Below are 23,117 nucleotides of genomic sequence, written 5' to 3'. Positions count from 1 at the left end.
CCCGGGTCATGGTGGCGGCCTCTGGTGGCTTCCACGTGCTTGTCCAAGGGAGCTCTGTTCCGAACCCCTGCCATCGCACATGGGTTGTTTCTTTGGGGAATGTTTTTCCTGATCAGAGCTACTCGTTTTTAAAGCCAAGGCAAAGGCACTTTGCTAATCAGTTATTTCCAAACTTACTTCAAGTATTTAATGTGTTGCAGCTTCCCTTTCTAACTGTGCTTGATCAAATGTTAAGACAGCTATATGTACACTTCAGGCTGCCCACTTAACGCAAGGTATGAATACACTGCACAATATTAGCAACGTGGTATGCAGCTGAATTAAATATTAATCATCCGAAACCCTGACTTCCCCCTGCAAAGAGGAAAGAACGTAGCTTTGATCTAGCACATAGCTGTGGTGAGGTCATTGGTTATTAATATTTTTAAAAGCTTTGCCCAAGGACACAGCATCACCAAAACACATTATTATTAGTAACATATTGAATAATTTAAAATGTGTCACTAAAACTGGCCAATAATAATGTATAAAGCCCAGTCTAAGGAACGTCCCCCCTGGAGTTCTTTTTGGCTTTTTAAGTTAAGAAGAAAAACAAAAATCACAGCCTGCTGACCTTTCTGAGTAGCCCACAAATTAGGTTGAAGTATGAGTTTATCAGCTTGTAAATTTTCTCCCTGATCCTGTGTCTTCCAGCTCAACGGAGACTCCCGGGCCAAAGTGCAACGGATCCTGAGGCTGATCTCCGGTGGGGGATTGTCCATCACTGGGTCGCACATCTTGTGTGGAGACTTCCTCTTCAGTGGCCACACGGTTGTGCTGACACTGACTTATTTGTTCATCAAAGAATGTAAGCACCGACTCATTCCCACGTGATTGATTGCTGGCTTGAGGGGAATCCCTGGGCCCCGAAACTTGTGGGAGCTCCTGTTCTATTAGAATCGATGGCTACAACGGGGAGGGACAGAGAGGTAGTCAGCTTTCCCTCACTTCAGCTAGTCATATGTGATTTAAACCCTGGAGGCTTAAAACGTGGCCCTGGCTTCTCTCTGACAGTTAGCACACCTCCAAAATGTCTTCCTCCTGGGTTAGTACTTCTCAAGGTATGAAAAGCTTTTTAATGTTGGAACCAAGAACAACTGTCGAGTTTATTGCAAAAAGAATCAGTGCGTGCTAAAAATATAAAAGACTTCTGAGGGAGACTACCACCGTGTATGAAGCTTCCATTCCATCATTTCAAATAATTTACTTACTGTTTTTCTCTTTTCCTTTTTAAACCATTTCCTTGCCCCAACTTATTCTAATTTCATCATTTCCAGCTGACTTCTATGGTTTAATGGGTGCCTTCACTGAACATTCTGCCAATACTGATCTTTTTCTTCTTACGAAGCATTATGGAGGCAAGAATTTGAAGTATCTTTCCTGATTGATACATCAAATATCCATTATACAAAACCCTAGTGTGTCTCAGCGACTTCAGTGGCTGGAACAGTGTCTGGTTTATTGTGGGTTGTGTTTGGTTTTAGCTGCCTAGCAGATCCCGTTCTTGGATTTCTGAGGTATTGTCTATTTAGACCTATTATCTCAATCCCTTGTGAAACTGTGATGTGTCCCCTCCATTTTTGCACAGCTGGTCTGTGATGACCTCCATCTTTACTTCCCAGGATACCCAGTGTATCTGTGTTTTGCAGAGGTTTACCTCAGTTCTCTGCACTTTCTTATCCTATTGTAAAGGAGATGCTTTGCAGAGACCAGCAGAGGGCAGCCCACCCCTCTGCCCTCCTTCCTCTTCCCTCCTGTCTTGGCCAGTCATTAATCCAAATGGGTTTGGCGTCATCTGCTGGCCGTAGGGATACCGAGGTTTATCTTCCAGTGGTGGAAACGTGAATTCTTGCCCCATAGGTTGCCTGGAGTGTTAGATTTAAGTTTTGCGTTATAGGCAGTATGACGAAGTATTGAGATCCTCTGCAGTAAAGTCTTTTTTTCTTTTTGGTGAGAATTGTGTGGCGTCTGAGTTGTTTCCTTGGTAAATGCTACATATGAATTTAGAACAGGGAGAATAGTGTGTTGAGCATGTGGCCTTCATCACACTCAACTTTAAAAAAATTTTTTAAAACTATATTTTATTGATTATATTGTTACGGTTGTCCCACTCCCCCCCCCCCCGCCCTTTGCCGCCCTCCACCCCGCCCCCACTCCCTCAGGCCATCCTCACACCGTTCTCCATGGGTCAGGCATATATGTGCTTTGGCTGCTCTATTTCCCACGCTGTATCGTGCATCCCCGTGGCTGTCTCGTAACTATGAATTTGCACGTCTCAATTCCTTCACCCGTTTGCCCATACCCCGGGCCCGCTTCCCATCTGGCAGCCACCAAAACTCACTCTATATCTATGATTCTGTTTCTCTTCTGCTTGTCCATTTATTTTTTTTTTAGATTCAATTGTTGATAGATATGTATTTGTTGCCATTTTATTGTTCATATTTTTTATCTTATTTTTAAGGAAGACCCTTTAACTTTTCATATAATACTGGTTTGGTAGCTGTTTCTCGTCTGGGAGGCTCTTTGTCTGTTCTCTGATTCTAAATGAGAGCTTTGCTGGTAGAGTAATCTTGGTTGTGGGCCCTTATTTTTCATCACTTTGAATGTTTCTTGCCAACCCCTTCTAGCCTGCAAAGTTTCTTTTGAGAAATTAGCTCACCATCTTATGGGAGCTCCTTTGTAGGCAACTAACTCCTTTTTTCTTGCTGCTTTTAAGATTCATTGTCTTTAACATTTAGTATTTTCATTATGCTATGTTTGGGGGTGGGCTTCCTTGGGTTCATATTATTTGGGACTCTCTGCTTCCTGGACTTGTATGCCAATTTCCTTCACCAAGTTAGGGAAATTTTCTGTCCTTATTTTTTCAAATAGGTTTCCAATTTCTTGTTCTCTTCTCTTTCCAGAACCTTCATGACATGAATGTTAGTATGCTTGAAGTTGTCCCAGAAACTGGTTACAGTAACGGTCCTAATTTCTTTGGATTCTTTTTTCTTCTTGTTCTGATTGGTTGTTTTGCTTTCTTGTATTCCAAATCTCTGATTTGATTCTCAGATTCATCCACTTGACTGTTGATTTCCCTGTAAATTGTTCTTTATTTGATTAGTGTATCCTTTGTTTCTGGCTGGATCTTTTTTATGCTGTTGAGGTCCTCTCTAAGTTCCTTAAGCATCCTTATAACCAGTGTTTTGAACTCTGCATCTGATAGATTGCTTATCTCCATTTTGTTCTGTTCTTTCATTTGGGTCATGTTTTTTTTTCTCCTCATTTTGGCAGCCTCCCTGTGTTTGTTTCTATGTATTAGGTCGAGTTGCTACATCTCCCAGGGTTGGTAGAGTTGCCTGATTTAGTAGGTGTCATGTAGGGTCCAGGGGCACAGCCTCCCCTAGGACCCAGGCTGTGTACACCCTCTATTGTAGTTAGCCTTGATTGCTTTCGGCACACCCAAGGTCAGCCACTGCCTGTATTCTGTCCAGGGTCACACAGCATAAGCTACAGAAGGGTCTGTAGATGGCTGCTACTTTGGCTAGGCTCAGAGGTGCCCCGGGAAGGCCAGGCTGTGAACTGGTCCAACTTAGCAAGAAGTACGGGGGCTTGCTGAAACCAAAGTCTGTTTGAGAAAATTTAGGACAGTATGGAGCATAGGCCAAGATAAGCCATTCTTACAGAAAAGCCACTGGAAACAACTTGGGTGGGCCTGAAAGTTGGGTGGGGCAGAACCCCAGGGAATCACTAGAGTAGAGCAAACAGTGTGAGTCAGGTTGATGGAGTCTCAGATATGGTGCCCACCTGATGGCTCTGTGGCTCTGTCGGGGAAAGGCTCAGAAGAGGTACAGTGGCCTCTGCCAGCACTTCTCCCTGGGAGGAGGCTGCCCCCTCTCCCACCCTGATGCTGGAGTTGACTTCCTCCATATGTGTCTCTGGTGCCTTTTAATCTGCTGCCCCCGTACTGGAGCTCAGACGGAGTGAGTAAGTCTGTCTGTTCCTTTACAAGGAACTGCCAGGGAGTCCAGCAGTTTCTATCTTCCACAGCATCAATCCCCACTGGTTTTTGCAGCCAGGAGTTGTGGGGACTTAATCTTCCTGGTACTGGAACCTGGGCTGAGGGGCCTGGTGTGGGGCTGGGAAACTTCGCTCCTGAGATACCCTTCCTGATTTCTATCTGCCAGTTGTCGGTGTGGGACCTCCACCCCTCCCACCAGTCATGATGTGGTTTCTTCTTTAATTCTGTAGTTGGAGAACTTCCATTCAGCTCAATTCCTAATGCTTCTAAATGATGGCTATTCTATAGTTCAGCTGAAATTTTGATGTGGTTGTGCAAGGAGGCAAGCCTTGTTTACCTAGGCTGCCATCTGGAGCAGAAGTCCACACTCGACTTTAAGGCGGAGTGCCGTCCGCACCTTCCCCCTGATTTCTGCTCATGCCCTCCGGGACGTTGTGGTGGAAGGAACCTAGGTCTGTCTCTGCACCAATATCAAAAGATCGTTTCTTCCTTACGTTTTAGTTCCTACATTTCTTTTTTTTTATTTAATTATTGTTCAAGTAATTGAACAATAATTAAAATAAAATAATAAATAATAATAATAATAATAAAATAATTAAAATAATTGTTCTGTCTTTTACTCCCAGCCCAGCCCCCCCTCCTCGTAGTTACTACATTTCTAATACCTAGTTATTATTGGTTCTGCAAAGCAGGTGGAACGATGTGTGTAGCTTATGTCTCTAGCTTTTGATGAACAACCTTACATCAAGCCAACTTCCATCTGTCTGCCTGTAAGATCAGTCATTTTCCAGTCCAAAGGGGCATTTGAGTTGAAGGATCGTCTCTCTCACCCGAGCATCATACAAAGCTTAGAGAAGATGAGGGTGAGAATCGGGGGGAATTGCATGTTAAGAGTGAACCCACTGTGAGTTGAAAACCATAATCGAATCAAAAGAAAACACTCCAGGGACGCAAGAGAAAGTTTTATAAAACAGGCAAAGGCCACATGGTGTTAACAATAGCAGCAGACAGACATAATACCTCCTCTGTGTCAGGCACCCTTCTAACACCTTGATGTAAATTAACTTGTTGAATCCTGCAACCACCCATGGAGGGAACACTGTTTCTCCTCATTTTTCAAAGAGGAAGCTTAAGCACGGAGAAGGTGAGTGGCGGGACCGTGGCCCACAGTTAGTAATTGAAGGCTACCTTATCCAAGCCCAAGCAGATCGACTCTAGAAGTGACGCTGTTAATTTCTGGGCTCTGTTTAGAATTTTAAGAAGCCCAAGTTGTCTGATTTTATAAAATTACTAGTGAGGACATGGCTCGTTATTGTTCTTTCTTTTCCCTCAGAACGATAGCAGGGCAACTTACGATAATTTTTTGCCTTAACGAAGACTATGCAGTACGCAGAGACATTTTCTCCCCCAGATATGATTTTGGTCTGAGGTTTTTAAAATTGCGTAAGTTTACATACAGCAAGGGAAGAAGTACATTCTGCTCTTCCCAGCCTTTGGTAAGAAGTAAAATGGCAAATCCATAATGCTTAAATATAACTCACCTGTTTTAGTTCTGTATGTAAACACAGCATTCCATGTTTCGGCCTGTTTTCTGTGCCATTGGGAAACAGTCACTGTCTAAATAGTACCATATGTTACTGTGGCATAAGGGTGAGAGTACCGTATGAGTGAGCAGTGGTTCCAGGGGTTCCTTGGGGCACTCTGCTTGTAGAGTTAGAAGTATTTTTGCTTTGTATATGTTTTGCTTTCCTGCCTTTTGATCAGTGTGGACCCTCTCCTTGTTGGCCCTGTTGTCACGAGTGGATCTGAATTTAGTCATAAGAGCAGATGAAAATGTGGGACCAGGACCCCTTGGAGGTTAACAGAGGCTGCGCACAGCCATGCAAATGTTATTATCACTGGGGTCTAGGTTTCTTACAAAATGAGACTGGAGAAGTCAGCCTGGCTCCTCGCATCGGGTTGGCCAAAAAGTTTGTTTAGTTTTTTCCACATGATGCTTCTGGTAGTGCTTAGTTGTCTTTAACTTCATTTGAAACAATTTTGTTAAATTGTGTTGTGACAGCTGTCATATCATCGTGCATTTAAAAAAAAACTTACTAAAATTGGTGAATTTTTGTGTAGCCATTCTAATACTGAAGCTGGAAGAAAATGCACATCTTTGGTGTTTTATGCTTTATTATTTCAAGGAAGTAAAAATGCAACTGAAATACAAAAAAATATTTGTGCAGTGTGTCGGGAAAGTGCTTTGACTGATCAAACTTGTCAAAAGTCGTTCACAGAGTTTCTTGGTACTATTGACATTCCGGCCAAATAATTCTTTGGCCAGATAATTCTTATGCATTGGAAGATGTTTAGCAGCACCCCTGGCTTCCACCCATTAGAAGCCAATATCAGGAACTAGTGGACATACTCAAAATATCCATATCAGTAAGTTATTGGTGAAAATGAAAAGTGGGTCTTGTATTTTACAGAAAAACCTAAATGAACTTAGTGGCCAACCCAGTACCATGTGTGTGTTTTGCTAGTCGAGAAAACATCTTCTTTTTCACCTTGCTGCTACACAGAATGTGTTGTCTCTGTTATTCAGTGATAACAGCTAGGACACCACACAGACAGTGGCGTTATTAATATTTATGTTATCTACTTTTAGTTCGATGTGATCCCGCTGGGTAATACCAGAGAGCAGAGAGGATTACCATTTGGCCATTCCTATTTCTCAGTTAAAAAGCCGAGGTCCCAGGGTGGTAGTGTAACAGAGGATGCACTTTTTAAGGGAAATCAGTGCTAGGGTTCCCCCTATCCTGAAACCTCATTTTCAATTCCGTGGGAGGTAAAATGACCATCAGGCCACCTCCTTATTCCTTCACTACCTTGGCTTGGCTTCTTTTGGATAAACAGATACAAAATAGTCTGGTTTACTCAGACTTTGAACTTGTGAGGTAAAATACCAGATGACATAATAAGCAAAAGAAGCAGGTGTGAGACTGTAGGGACGGGTCAGGGTTGTGACACTGAAGAATGTGAAACCTCTGGGTTCCTAAGTGTTAGGCTCAGAATGTTAACAGCTGAACAAACCAGGAGAGTCATGGGGACTGGATCTGCCCCCACCCCCAGGCTACAGGAGTAAGGCCTCTCCCAGCTTCAAAATTCTGGGACTATGTGAGTTTTCTGCCAGGATTTAGTAGCAGGATGAACCATATGAAAAATACTGAGTTGCACATTCAAAATTAAAAGGTCAGACTTTCAGATGCAAATATTATACTTGAGAACAAAAGAGCAACAGCTGTTTTACCAAAAAATAACTTTTATTTGAATGATACCTGATTTAGTGTTTCATCTAAAGCTCTGGAAATAGACTTTTGCTTTTCAACCATTTTTCCACACTTGAAAGTAAATATCACTATAGATGTAAACACAAATATGAAATAAATTGTAGTCTATTAGATTATTAACATTGCGAGCTAATAAAGTTTTAAAATAGAAAAAAGAAAGTTATTAAAGAAAAAGAAGACTTGCTGGAAACGAACACTGGCCCCATTCACGGGTGTCCTTAACTCTTGTGTGGGAATGTGGTGGGGCCTCCTGTCCCATCTGAGAACGACTCTCGTCGTCCAACCGGTCAGTGTGGCAGACTTCTTAGTGGCTTCACTAGGAAGGCTAAAATCCATCGGTGAATGGGCAAGAATCCTAAGCTTTACATAGGGGGTGTTTAATAGTTGCTTTACAGAGGGAGTGTTTAATAGTAGCAGTATAAAATTGCTCAGAATCAGAATATTGTTAGCCACAATGCCATTTTTCTCCCCCTGGGGAAATCGAAGTAAGTTTCTGTGAGACCTGAAAGCGTTGCTCCGGCGTTCTCACCCCCCACCCCATTTTCACTGACAACTACCTTTCCCTTGGCCCCTGGTGTTTTTCTTTCTGGTGGAATCCCTGTGTGAGCCAGTCCACCCAACCTAGTGAGACACAGTCTGTTCAGTTCTGTATTAAACAACCGAGCTGGGGGGAAGGCGTCGAGTGTCCAGTGTGACCAGCCTCCCCAGGGAGTGACTGTTAGACCTGTTACCAGTGGCACCCCCTTCTCTCCGCACCCCCCCCCCCGACCTGAGCAAGTCCTGGGCTGTTCACAGTGACTTATTTTGGTTCATTAGTTTTCTCCTTCCCGTGACTCGTTGACCTTACATTATTCCAATCATTATTCCAATGATTATTCCAATCATTAAGTTCGCCTGTGGAATCTTCCTACCTCAACACTTTTTCTGCTGTCCAGATTCGCCTCGTCACTTCTGGTGGTATCATTTAATCTGCTGGCTGCTGAGCGCTGCTGGGATCGTCTGCATTCTGGTGGCACACGAACACTATACTGTTGACGTCATCGTTGCCTATTACATCACAACTCGGCTGTTTTGGTGGTACCATTCAATGGCCAATGAAAAGGTGAGAGTGGTGAAATTATCCTCGGGTACTTTCTGTCCCTTCAGGGTAGTGGGGCACTTTTCATATGGTGGGACTTTGGCTAATTTAGCTCACTTCTTAAACCTACATCCTTCATGGCTTCTTAAAATAAAGAACACCACAAATGTAAATGACATTTGAGGATAAGTATGTTGTATAACTGTAGAGCACAGTGTTTTACTAATTTGACTATTTTCCGTGAGAATCGAAGCAGTATCTATGCTACATTACAATTTAGGAACCTTCTCTGTAGAAGTGTTGTGGGCCACTAGGTAAGGCACTCCCTGGCCTTGGGGAGCTCAGTTCTGAGAACAAGATGGCAACTGTTTTTGAAAGTCAGGCGAAGTAAATCACTTATGAATAACTGGATTTAGTACATTTTTTGGAGATGCTGTGGTATCTAGCTTCCCTTCTTATTCTTATTTCTGCTTCGCCCTATTTCCAGATAAACATTTTTTTCTTCTCCCGTTCATTCTGAAAGCACTAGCTCAATTGCCACCTCTTCTGGGGAGCCTTCCCGAACTCCTGCTCTCTGCCTCTAGTCCTGAGATAGAATCAGTTCTCCCTTTCTCTGCGCTTCCTTAGCCCTACTGTGTGTCCTTGGTGTGCTAGAGTTAGTCTGTGTGCCGTGACCTGACTTACCTTGAGGTCGTCTTGTCATACTGTCTGATACATAGCATGGTTGGAGAATTTGTGAGAGACTGAAATGTGTCCTTCCCAACGGACCTAAATCTAGCTCTCATTTAGTGGTGTCCACTAACAAATGCCCTTTCTATGCATTTATTTGTCTTTTAGCTCTATTTCCTGTTTTGCAGTCTCCTACTTCTGTCTTCTGTTTACTTGGCTGCTGATACCACTAACCAAATTTTCATCTCTCCTCTCAAACATGCTCAGCCTTGTGAGCTCAGCCTTTTCCTCTTCTGTCTTCCTTGACCCTCAGATCTGACCATTCACACTTACTGGAAATTGTTCCCCCTGGATAACTGTCATGGGCCTCCCTAGGTCTCCATTGTCATTGCAGTTGCAGCCAGAAGATTTGCACAAGCTACAAACAGGGAGGAAAGGGGGGATTGCGAAGGGGCAGGCAGGTCACATCAGAGTTAGGGAACAGGGTAAAGACTGCCTTGTGATCTGGATTCTGCTGCTCTCCCTGCTAAGTTACAGCATGGACAGTTTAATTGGAAAAAAATTAGGATGTGAATCATGAAAAATATGTCTCACTTGACTTTTCCCCTACCTTTTACAGAACTTGAAGGTCTCTTCACAGACTAATTTCCTGTCTCGTGCATGGTGGTTCCCCATCTTTTATTTTTTTGAGAAAAACGTACAAGGCTCAATTCCTTGCTGCTTCTCCTGGCCGCTCTCCTGGCCTCCTGGCTGCTTTAAATCATCATGCAAACAGTACTCCCGGGTTCAGAAGACAGGCGAAGACAATGAGAAATCTACCTGAGCCACGAAACAAAGGCAGCAGCTCTTACACCAAAAGAGGTGTCGCTGTCACCAAAGGTGTAGTTTTTTGTTTTTGTTTTTTATTTTAGAACTGACTGGTAAATGAAGAAGTGGACCAAATTTGGGGTAAATGATTAGAAAGGTGAACAAAGTGTTACTCTTTGACTGTTTTTTTTTTTTTTTTAATTCATCCTGAGAAAGTTACATTCTCCTGTGGCTCTTCATTCATTGGTGACAAGCCGTCCACCTGGGATGTTACTAGCGAGCTTGTCAAAGCGGTGCCAAAGAACATGTTACACCTTTCCTTAGTCTTTCTCCACTAAAGAATTTTTTCAGGGTTTTTTTCCCCTCCAAGGTCAGAAGAATTTGTTAATATTTTAAATAAATTCTCTGGACAGACACAGCTACTGTGTAAATAGAGTAACCTAATGTTGAGAGTGGGTTTCAGCATTAGGCCTGTTAGTGAGGGGTAGACTCACGGGTTGTGAGCAAGCTTTGGGGCACGCTCATCTCTACCCTTTCATGGGGAAGGAAAAGTTTAGGCCTGGGAATATGTACTGCTGCTACCGCCCAATGTGCTATCTATCACTTTTACTTTATTTTTTAAACTGATGATTTTATTTTAAAATGGAAGAAACATGATCTAAGTAAATATGGAAGCATTTGACATACCCCACAGATTTTACTTGTTTGAAAAGGCTTAATTTTAAGATCCCTATGACAGACACACAGGGAACATAGGGCTGTTTCTGCTCCCAGCCAGCCTGGTTTGCACTTACCTGCTGTCTGCCTGGTGGATTTGCACCTGGTGCCCTGGGCAGTCAGCTCCTGAGCACAGGCAGAATACACATGTGTGAACCGACTCTCCTGCACACGAGGAAGGAGCTGGTGTGTCTCTCCCAGTTCTTGCCCTGTGTGAGATCTGTTTTAGAGCTGCTTATTGAAACGCAGAAATATAATTGGTCCCATTTCACTGAAAACCATTTTTTTTCTGCTTTATGGAAAAAAACAAGATAGAGTCCAAAAGTTTAATGCATCCTTGCCTGTTTGCAAGAGACCCAGCTTCTTATAGACTGAGTGTTTATAGGCAGGACCAAGGAGACACCACAACTGAGTCGTTTTACTCTGACCTCGAGGTCACACCACGTTGCTGCTCCGCAAGCTAGTGTTGGAGTCAGGGTGTGAGGCCGTCACAGCGAGTCGGTCAAGGGGGCTTATCATTTCTAAGTTCTTTTAGGTGATGCCAAAAATAAAAAGATGGACTTGATCAGATTTAATGCTATCAGAGTTAGTGTATTGTTCAATGCTGTTGGTTCTCGTGGGTAATTCTTACTTAATTTCTTAAGACTTCTAGTAACCTTACAAAAAGATTTAAGATTTCAAAACTGTCGACCCAGAGAGCAGGGAGGCCTTTTACATTTATATTGAAGGTAAAAATTTCCTTCCACCTAGAATGAAAAAAAAAATCCCTAAATATGTTGTTATGAACTAATCAGCCTTGATTTGATATACAAAATTGACTTTTAAAATGCTCAAAAGAAGCACAATACAAACTTAAATGTGTTCAGAAGGCTCATTATCCATTGGTGCTAAAATTCTGTGTGTTTGCAGTGTGGTTCTTGCTCTGTGTAATAGAAGAATCACTAAAGGAAAGGTGGTCAAATTCAAAGACAGATTATTTAAAAATGGAAATCAAACCCTGAACTTTCTTGGCAGGTTTTGAAATGCAAGAAATTTCTCCAATATTTATTATTAAACCAGTAAGACACATCTATACCCTACCTGGGGTGTTTAGATATCATTCTACATAATTTTCCCCTTTCATTCATTAAATATTGATAGTTGTGCTGAAACAAGATGTTCGGCTTGAAAACACCGGTTTTAAATTCCTGCTTTCTGATCGTGAGGAAAAACATCTGGCCCCGAAGCCTGGGTTTTGCTCTATGACACTGGGACATGGAGCCTGTAATATAAATAAGACAACCTCGCATACCTTAGACCCTTGTTCTGCTCCATCTTAGATAACCCACTCTTCTTCATATTAAATGGGAAATGTATTTCAACTTTTAAAATCATGGTGCATCGATTTGTTGGAAACCCTTGAAACGGTAAACATTGCATTTTAGTCAAGTCATGTAGTGTTTGATCTTTTTAAATAATGCCATCACCTGTTAAAGGACTTGAAGAAACATCTGTGGCCCCACATGTGGACGGACACTGTCGCTGCCGTCTGCTTGACAGAGTGTGTCCTAGCTTTCTGGGAGAGGCTGTGGGAGTGCGTGGTGTCAAAAGAAGGGTGAAAAGCGGAAATTTCGAAGTTTCAAGATAGGAAAATAAGAGAAATAGTGAATCTCTTACATTTACATTCAGGAAAGCAAACTTGAGGTTTGACCCAACATGCCACTTTGGAATATAAAATAATAGCAGTTACTAGATTTATTGTGGTGATCATTTTGCAGTATATAGAAATCGTGAATTGTTATGTTGCACCCCCGAAACTAACATAATATGTAGATTATATCTCAATTTTAAAAAAATTTCAATCTTTGAGACAAATTTTGGGAGCTCCTTTTCCTTGCTAATAAAGATATGATTCTTATCAATTATTCTTGTTTTGTAAATTACTACTCCTGTTGGAAACTTTTGCTATAATTTAGTTCTCTGTGCAGTACCTGTAACATATAATTCCCATAAATTATACCACTTTTTAAAAACAAATTTTTTGAGATGGAAATGAATTCCTCTCAGATTCTATTTTTTAGGCTCCTCCACTAACTTTGAAAATCAAGCATTCTTTCCTAATTCCACTGGAAGTACTTTTGAATTGGTTAGTTAATCCACGGGCATCTTGGGAAGCAAGTTTTGCTGTGGAAGGAAGGCTCTTTTGAGGGAGGGCCAGCGTCTAGTCTGGTTTGTGGATGGCCTTGCATCAGGTTCCTTGCTGTATACCAGCACCCCCTTGTGGAAATGTGACATGGAAAACAAACTTGCCACTTTATTTAAAGTGTATTTTAAAAAGACATGTTTCTTATCATTTTGCCAATAATCTGAAAGCATAGTGCAAAAGGAGTTATTTTTAAGGTATTTTAAACCTTTCCCAAAGGGGGAAGGTACTGGATCACAGGGTGTTGCAATTCTAATCTTTTAATCCATTGATCAAAGAAAATTCGCAGACCGTTTTTACCTCTCCCCCTCACAATCTTTGATGTCTCCCTTTATAACTACCGACACTGTTTACTTTGAAACACCAGTTGGCTGCCTTTTTTTTTACATGCTAGAACTCAGGCAGTTTCTTTTTTCATTGAAAGTTCACATTTTGTTCCTTGAATATTTTCAACATTAACAAAGTTTTTTTATTGTTATTTTTATTTTGCACTGTAGAATGGATTAAAAATTTAAGCCGGTCCTAACACACTTCTTTAGTGTACAGGAAGTGTAAGAAGGAATTTCTTAATGAATGAGTTTGCAGTGTTTAGATCAAGCATGTTAAAAGTAATATGTGTTGAAGGTTTTCTGTTTGTGTGTATAAAGATTATTGGTATTTTTTAAATGTTATTGTGTTGCAATAATTTAACTCATTTGAGTTACTTGCTGAAAATATTTTGTCTCTTAAGAAGTGCTCTTGACTTCAGTACCTAAACATTAAAAATCATGTTAGAGGTACCCAAAGATAAGTCTTTATACAGATATATACCTTATAAGTTGTGGCTTATTTTATTATTCATTAATGTAATTGTGCTATGTTCTAAATCATGAATGAGAATAGTTCTTTGTTCTGGGATTACTTAAAATGTTTTTTTTAAAGAGAAAGAAGAAGCTACATAAGCTAACCTAGTTGCCAAGTTGGAATTCATTATTTAATTTACCTCCTATGCAATGATTAATGCTGCAGAATAAATGGTTATGTTACGGTCTATTCACAAAAGAGATATATCATTACCAGGTTTGAGTAGTAACCAGTTGTATTCTTTCAGAGATTTACTCTACTGTTTCAATGTGTTAAGTGCCTTGTTGTAAAGTAAAATTTTAAGCCTAGAATGCATTATTTTCCTGACATATATTTTTCATCATGATATATACTGTATGTTATTGTAATAGTTTTATTAAGTGCTTGTGTTTTAATCTATGTACATTTCAGAAGCTCTTTTCTCTTCTACCCACCAGTACCTTAATCATTGGTTTATCATATGGGATTTAAATTCAGGTTCTTTTTTTAAAAAAAGAGGAAATTATCTTTGTTTAGAAATATATTTTACATGCTTGTGCTTTTGTGGTTGTAAAAACATTTCAGGAGGAATTTAGGAGTGTAACTATAGTTTGTACTTCAAAATGCTGTTTTACACTTACATTTTAAGTGCCTAATTGTTAGTTAAAACTAATTTATGTTTTTATTCTCAAGAGATTATGTGTACTTGGTTTCTAATCTCTTCGGCTTTGCTTTACAAAATTTTTTAAAAAACAAGAGCCTATACTTTGTATTTACCCAATAAACCACCGTGACATTAACAGTCTTTTTCAAAATCAGTACTACTGTTTTTTTCCATCAAAAAAAGGTATTTTCCTGAGAGATTTAAAAATATATTTTGTCTTAAGTACTTATGAAAACCATAGTGGGTTATTTTTTCAAGCACTATTTTTGAAATAAGCTGATAATCTTCAATGAATGGAACTGTAAATAAACTGTGTGCTGTTTTCCTGCCCTTGGATTTAGGGTGAAAAATAATTCATGAAAACATAAGGTCATTCATGGAGAAGAAAAAGATCAGTTACCCACTCCATAATTCTGATTCTCTTTTCTCACAGGCAAAACCATGAACTTTTCAAGGACAGCAGGGTCCCTTCCACCAGTAGATGGTGGAATGTCACCTTCCCTCCTTCACAAGGGAGGCACCAGGGTGATGTCCTCGACCAAACCTTGACAGGATGGTCACGGCAACAGTAGATTGTAGCAAGTTGTTCTTAGACCCTGTGACCCCCAAGACCTATTGGTAACAGCAAGTGAGTAGAATGAGGGGAACTAGAATAAGATAAATGTTTCAAAGGTTAAGTTTTGGGATGTAGTCAAGATTATTTTGGATTATCTGGAAATGATAGAGTATAGATCAAAATAGCCTTCCTGCCACCTGCACTCAGGCTTTGGTTGAAAAGCTCACCACAGCGATGTTCCCACCCTCCTGTTTGAAACAGTAGCATGCTGATTTTGTTGGCTGTAGCCTCAAAGACTGTTTTACCCAGAGTGCATTACACAGGGCACCGATGCAATGCGTCACAAGCCTTGACATCTAACATTCTATTCTGTGCTAATAAAATCTACAAGAGTCTCAGAAGCATGATTTTAGATTGCTCACTGATATAAGTTAGAATAATAATGGCTTATGCACTGTGTGTCTACATAATGCATATTTAATTCATGCATGGCATGTGTGATGAGGCGTAGCATTTTACAGTTTTTATACTTGACATACATTCTTTAATCGTTTTTATGCTTGACATACATTCTTTAATCTTCACAGAGCTACAGGTGGGGACCTTTTGTGAAATGGAAGAGTTCATAGTGTCAGAGTTTGGAGCCTGAGTTTTGTTTCCCGTTTTGCTGCCTCTCTGTCCTAATTACTGTGGTTGCCACCGCAGTTCGTTAAGTTTTGTTGTTTATTTGTTAGGGGAGTTTACTCCTTTTTCAGCCAAGTAATTAAGAGAGAAACTGGTCTTTGGAACATGTTTCTATGTCAAATGTTACTGATTTTTCTTACAGTCACAATTTACATTTCAACATAGTTGACATTTGAACATAGTTGACATTTCAGAGGGCAGAGAAGTCAAGGCTTTTAGGGCAAAAAAAGATCCCCAGGTGTTTGTCTCACAAGTTTGTTGGAGCAAACTCATTGCAAGTATCCCTCACAGCACAGGTGGCAAACACAAGACCTGTGGGCCGATTCCGCCCTCCACTTTGTTTCGTCTGGCTTGGCACCTTGCTTCTCCCCTGTGGCAGCCCCAAGGTCTTTGCCCCTAGTTAAGGAGTAGTTACAATTATACAGCCCTGAAATTACACTCAGTTCTTTGAAGGCAACCACGAGGCTGATGTGGCCCCCGGTGAAAATGAGTTGGACTCCCCTGACTTACAGGACTATGCATTTCTAGCCTTACACAGGTTAACACGGGCGACATGACCATGCAGAAAGCTTTATGTTTAAATGACTCTCAGGACTTGTTCCCAGGGGAGTGTGAAAAGGAAAGCCACGAGGACCTGCTTTCAAAGGGCAGCACGGCTCTGAGGAAACGAGAATTGGGGTCAATTCTGGATGGATTCTGGGCTCCCCCCAGCACCAAAGTGAAGTCATGGTGCTGTTTGGCCTGGCACAAACTGGTGAGATTTCTGTACTGAAAACCTGGCCAAACCAATATGTGCGCTTGCTTCTGGCCCAGTGTTTGGGCACGTGATACTTCTTCAGGTCTTAGATCCAGGCACATACCTCTTTTTCTGTCAAAGTTCCTTAAATAAGGTATTGGTTTGGGTGAAAAGGAAAGAAGCCACTACTTTTGAGAAGCTCCCATACATGAGGCATGGATAATAGGTTTTCTCTCATCTTACATGCATGGCAGTTGTGCCCAGTGAGTCTCATATGCTCCCTGTATAAACATGTTTTTAAAGCAAAGTGCACTGTTTATAGCGCGAAGTCTGTAGCTCTTTGGGTTTCGTGGTTCTTAATGTGTGCATCCTACCCATGAAAGGCACTTTTCCCCTGCTTTCTGCCAGCAATGCCCTCTGTCCTGGCCAGACTGCTCTTGTCCCTGCCCTCTGCACTGTAGTGGTCCTATCAGGTGATACGCTTCCCCACCCAGTATATCACCTGTCTCCCGAGGAGGAAACAACCTGGTGGCCCTGTGCTCTCTGGGTGTGAATCTCACTCCTTACAGTACTGGTGGTTCGTGGAAGACCTTCAACAAGTTGCCTGACCTTTCCATGCCTCACCTTTATCTGTAAGGTGGAAATAGTCCATGTCCCATAAAGTTGTTGTTACCAGATACATTCAATAAATGTTGGTCAAGTTCAGTTAAAGATTTTAGGTACCATAGTTCTAGCACTGAAATTATTAATATATATCCAGATCTTGCCTGTAATGAAAGTTCCGCTGAAGTGTTAGCTCTTGTGAACTCTACCTTATTCTCTGAACTCCTTCCTAAAAGACACATAAAAATTGCCAAAAGGTGAGATGCAGTTACTACTTTAAGATTAAAAAAAAAACAGCTGGCCAAGATGGAGGTGTAGGTAGACACACTATGCCTCCTCGCACATCCAAAAGGACAACCAGAGAGTTACGGAAGACAAACTTGTCCAGACCAGTAGGAGGGGCGGAGCAGGGCAGAGAGGACCCCCAGCAAGGCGGTGGCTGGGCCCACGAGGCTGCAGCTGGCTGACCGGGCAGTCCCACATTTGAGCGCTGATAAACCAGGAGAAACAAAGGGGAAGCAAGACACCGCACAATCCCGGGTCTCGGCACGGGGAAATAAAGCCTCAAACCTCTGTGTGAAAAGACCTGTGGGGTTGAGGCATGGGGAGAGACTCCCAGCCTCGCAGGAGAGTTTGTTGAAGAGACACACAGGGTCCTAGAACAACACAAGCCCACCCACCTGGGAACTGGCACCAGAAGGGCCCCATTTGCTTGTGAGAAGTGGCAGAAGGGACTGAAATCAGAGAGAGAAGAACAAGTGCCATCGTTCCCTCTCTGACCCCAACCCACATACAGTGTCACAACCCAGCAACTGGGTTGCCCTGCCCTGGCGGACACCTAAAGCTCCGCCCTTCACTACAAAACAGGTGCGTCAAAACAAAGAAAATGGCCCAAGTGAAAGACCAAAGCTCCAGAAAAAAATAGAACTAAGCAACAAAGAGATAGCCAACCTATCACATGCACAGTTCAAAGCTCTGGTGATCAGGATGTTCACAGAACTGATTGATTTTGGTTGCAAATTAGGTGAAAAAATGAAGGCTACACTAAGTGAAATGAAGGAAATGCACAGGGAACCAATAGTGATGGAAAGGAAATGCACTCAGATCAATGGAGCGGACCAGAAGGAAGAAAGAAACAGAAAAGAATGAAGAAACAAGAATCCAAAAAAATGAAGTGGGGCTTAAGAACATCCAGGACACCTTTAAATGTTCCAACGTCTGAATTATAGGGGTACCAGAAGGGGGAGAGGAAGAGCAACAAGTGGAAAACTTATTTGAAAAAATAGTAAAGGAGAACTTCCCCAGTCTGGCAAAGGCAATAGACTTCCAGGAAATCCAGGAAGCTCAGAGAGTCCCAAAGAAGTTGGACTCAAGAAGGAACACACCCAGGCACATCACCATTACATTAGCCAAGACCAAAATGAAGGAGAGAATCCTAGAAGCATCAAGGGATAGGGGACAGTCACCTACAAAGGAGTTCCCATCAGACTGTCAGCAGATTTCTCAAAAGAGACCTTCCAGGCAAGAAGGGGCTGGAAAGAAGTATTCCGAGTCATGAAAGGCAAGGGCCTACATCCAAGATTGCTTTATCCAGCAAAGCTTTCATTTAGAATAAAGGGCAGATAAAGCACTTCTCAGATAAGGTCAAGTTCAAGGAGTTCATCATCACCAAGCCCTTGTTATATGAAATGCTAAAGCAATTTATCTAAGAAAAAGAAGGTAAAAAATACGTACAGTAAAATGAAAGCAAACTCACAATTATTAACAGCCACACCAAAAACAAACTAAGCAAACAACTAGAACAGGAACAGAAACACAGAAATGGAGATCACATGGAAGGTTACCAACAGAGGAGTGAGGGGGGGGAAAGGTACAGAGAATAAGTAGTATAGATGGTAGGTAGAAAATAGGCAGAGGATAAGAATAGTATAGGAAATGTAGAAGTCAAAGAACATATATATAACCCATGGACATGAACTGAAGGAGGGGAATGTGGGTGGGAGGGGGTGTGCAAGGTGGAGGGAGGAAATGGGACAACTGTAATAGCATAATCAATAAAACCTTTTAAAAAATGTATCCTCTTTTATTACTAAATTAAAGTTACTTAAGAGAAAAGACTGTCTTAATGTTTATTACAGTGTGTAATAAAGTTCTTATTACATACAGTTATTCACCAAATGTTAATTGAATGAGTATTTTAAAATGTATTGTGTATTTTAAGAAAATTTATGAATATTCAATGAAAATGAAATTTTCCATCATGCCACCAAATACTTTAAACTAATTGAAGCATTTACCAAAGCATTGTATGTTTATAACTTGAAAATGTTTCAGTAACAATGATATAATATGTGTTTTGGCCAGAAATGTGGATTGAAAAGGCTGAACTGGAAAATTGAAACACTGTGGACTTGGCCCCTAGGTTTAATTGCTAAGGCAGTTGCTTCCCAGCCACCCAACCTTAGGCAAATTACGTATCTGAGTCATTTTGTCCCCTCGTAAATGAGAGTGAAAAAACCAGCTCCCAGTGTCGTGTTGAAGATTAGAGATAACACATAGGAAAGAATTACATACTGCCTGACTCATTAATATATGCTAAAGTTGAATAAAATTGATGGGATTTTAGAAATGCTTTTCAAATTATTATAAGGAATTTGAGAATTTTTTAATTGTAAGAATTTAAGGATTTTTAAATGAAACATTTTTAATACAAGATACAAATGTTTGTACTGTTGTACAGGCTTTTGGATATCAGTTGATAACAATGTTGTATGTTTAAGCTTATGTTTCCAAAGACCTCACTCTGCATACCTTCCCCACTTTCTGTATAGTCATAAGGTATCTGCATGGTTTTACTGTCTCTCTCCAGAAACATCCAGAACAGTGAGTGATGAATTACTCATGTGGAAATATTTTTTCCAATAAAACAAGGACAATTCATTTAATAAAGTTAATCCTGGTCCTGCAGCCCATGACCATGAGATTGAGAGTGATCGTTTTGTCCCAGTCATTAGTAGTCATAGCTGGTCTATCACGGGGGGCTGGGGGGGGGTAGTATGTCTGGTACAGTGTTGTACTACCAAGAAAGTTACTCTCTTTCACCAGTAACTACTCTAGTGACCTGACTTTTGAATGACCTGCCTGTCTATCCCAGGGAACACCAGAGGTTGGGCAAGCTCACAGGGGTGCTGAGATTAAATATCAAAGAGAGTTGAGCTCAAAGCAGAAAAAGTTGTTAAAGTTCATTTTGTTACACATCAGCCTTCCCAAGGGAAGTGATGAGAAACCTTCTGCTGGCGCTATTTAAAATGATACTGCCCTAATAGAAAAATCGCAAATATATGGAAACTAACCCAATCACATTGAACTAGAGGGTAAAAAGAGAAACCCTAAGGGAAATTAGAAAATACCTTCAGACAAATGACAATGAAAAAATAGCAAGCAAAACATGTGGAACGCAGTGCTAACAGGAAATTTATAACTACAAATACATACATTAAATAAAAAAGGTAACAGACAACAGTATAGTGATTAGCAGAGGGACAGGGGTGTGGGTAGAGTTAGGAAAGGGGAAAGGGGACAGAAATGGTGATGGAAGGAGACTTGACCTGGGGTGGTTAACACATAATGCAATATATGAATTATATACTGTAGAATTGTACACCTGAAACCTGCATGTATAATTTTATTAACCAATGTCACCCCAATTAATTCAATTTAAAGATCAAATATAATTTGTGTAAATAAATAAAAATTTTAAAGAAGAAAGATAACAGCACATCTTAACCAGAAAAAGAGGAGCAAACCAAACTCAAAACTAGCAGATGGAAGGAAATAAAGGTATTAGTTAAGGTTAATGAATAGAAAACAAAAGATCAATGAAACATAAAGTTGGTTCTTTGCAAAGGGAAATGACAAATTTTTAGCTACATTCACTAAAAAAAAGTTAAAATTGTAAAAAGCAGTATAAAAATATGGGTATCACTAATGATTTTACACATTTTTAAAAAGTACTATGAATAATTGTATGCAAGCAAATGGAATAACTTACATGAAATAAATTCCTAGAAACAAATGAAGTAGTAATGAATGATGAAGACATATAAAATCTGAATAAACCTATAGGACTAACAGGAGAATTGAATCAGTAATCAAAGACCTCCCAACAAAGAAAATCCCCGGACCAGATGCTACACTGGTAAACTCTACCAAATAGTTAAAGAAGAATCAACAGTCTTTCTCAAATTCTTCCAGGAAACTGAAAAGAAGGGAACACTCGCTGACTCATCTAAGAGGCCAGTATTACCCTGATCCCAAAGCCAGATAAAGACATGAAAAGGAAACTCAAGACCAATACCCCTTATGAATATTGACACAAAAATCCCCTATAAAATGTTGGAAAACAAAATTCAGCAGCATATTAAAAGGATTATGCACCATGACCAAGTGGGATTTATTCCTGGAATGCAAGGATGGTTCAATATGTGAAAATCAAGCAATATCTTACACTGTATTAACAGAATGAATCACGGAAAAAAATACGATCATATTAATTGATGCAGAAACCGCATTTGACAAAATTCTACACCCTTTCATGATAAAAATACTAAGCAAACTAGAAATAAAAGTAAACCATCTCAACATAATAAGACCATATATGAAAAATCCATAGCTAACATGACACTCAATGCTTTAAGACCAGGAAGACAGCAAAATGCAAATCTTTGCCACTTGTGGTCAACATAGTATTAGAAGTTTAAGCCAGAACAATTAAAAAAGATAAAGAAAAGGTATCCAAATTGGAAAGAAAAAAGTAAAATGAACTCTGTTCAGTGATGATGTCATCTTATGGGCTTAAAAAACCCAAAAGATTTTATTTGTTTATTTCTAAAGAGAAGAGAAGACAGGGAGAAACAGAGGGAAAGAAACATTGATTTGTGAGAGAAATATCAATCAATTGCCTCTCACACACCCCCAAGTGGGGACAAGGCAGCAACCCAGGCATGTGCCCTGACCGGGAATTGAACTGGTGACCTTTCCCTTTATGAGACTAAGTCCAATGAACTGAGCTGCACTGTGAGGGCTAGACCTAAACTTAAAACTGAAAACTATAAAAAGTCTCAGAAGGAAGCGTAGGTGAAAATCTTCATTACATTGGTTAGGCAATAGTTTTTAGGCATGACACCAAAAGCACAAGCAACAAAATAAATAGATGAATTGGACTCAAAGTTAAAAACCTTTGTGCATCAAAAGAAAATGTATAGTGAAGAGACAATCACAAAATGGGATGAAATATTTGCACATCATTTATCTGGTAAGTAATTAGTATCCAGAATATATAACAGACTCCTACAACTGAACGACAACAACAAAAATAACCCAACTCAAAAATAAGCAAATGATTTGAGTAAATATTTACCTAAAGAATATATACAAATGGCCAATAAGTATATGAAAAGAGGCTCAGCATCATTGGTTATTAAAAAAATTTAAACAAGCCCACAATGAGATACAACTTCACACTCATTAGGATGGGTATTAAAGGGGAAAAAAGGAACAACAGAAAGTAACAATTGTTGGTGAGGATACAAAGAAATTACAACACTCATCATTGCTGGTAGGAAGTGTGATGGTACAGCCACTGTGGGAAACAGTGTGGTGATTCCTCCAAAAGTTGGACATGGAGCTACTATATGATACAGCTACTTAACCCTGGTACCTGAAAGGATTGAGAGCCGGGACACGGGTATTTGTGCACCAATGATCACAGCAGCGTTGCTCACAGTCGCCGGAAGTGGAAACAACTGGCCATCGATGGATGAATGGATAAACAAAATGTACTATATACATACAATACAGTAGTATTCCACCATAAAGTGGAATGAAATTCTGAAATAGGGTACCACATGAGTGACCCCTGAAAACATTATGCTTAGCAAAGTAAGGCAAACGCAGAAGGACACATATTGTGTGATCTCACTTAAACACAACATTATGAATGTAAATGCCACAGACTTGTACACTAAACATGGTTCAGATGGTAGATTTTATGTTATGCGAATTTTAGCACGATAAATAAAAAAACTGGAAGTAACTTACACATCATTAACAGAGGGCTTGCTTATAGATTGTGGCATACCTAGATGAATTTCCTTATGGTCTTGGTTTCACCTCTCTCCTTTTACAGCTAAAGTGATTCGATTGAAACATAAGCCAAATGTTGGTATT

The 23,117-nt window shown here is 40.4% G+C and overlaps 1 protein-coding gene across 2 annotated transcripts in view; it reads left to right on the top strand.

Moving 5' to 3' along the window:
- SGMS2 (sphingomyelin synthase 2) overlaps nucleotides 1-14,450 on the top strand; it is an 83,792-nt gene extending 69,342 nt beyond the window's left edge. For both annotated transcript variants that reach the window (XM_037031856.1, XM_037031855.1), the window contains exons 5-7: nucleotides 694-847; nucleotides 8,307-8,473; nucleotides 9,738-14,450. In XM_037031856.1, the coding sequence (XP_036887751.1) occupies nucleotides 694-847; nucleotides 8,307-8,473; nucleotides 9,738-9,941 (525 nt within the window). In that variant the 3' untranslated portion in view covers nucleotides 9,942-14,450. The remainder of the gene's footprint in view (nucleotides 1-693; nucleotides 848-8,306; nucleotides 8,474-9,737) is intronic.
- Nucleotides 14,451-23,117: the final 8,667 nt, after the last annotated feature.

This window comes from Sturnira hondurensis, unplaced genomic scaffold, assembly GCF_014824575.4.
Source record: "Sturnira hondurensis isolate 20B ecotype Veracruz unplaced genomic scaffold, ASM1482457v3 Scaffold0021214, whole genome shotgun sequence".
Classification (NCBI taxonomy): domain Eukaryota; kingdom Metazoa; phylum Chordata; class Mammalia; order Chiroptera; family Phyllostomidae; genus Sturnira; species Sturnira hondurensis.
The sequence above is the reverse complement of the archived record's forward strand: the minus strand, read 5'-3'. Positions and strand labels throughout refer to the sequence as shown.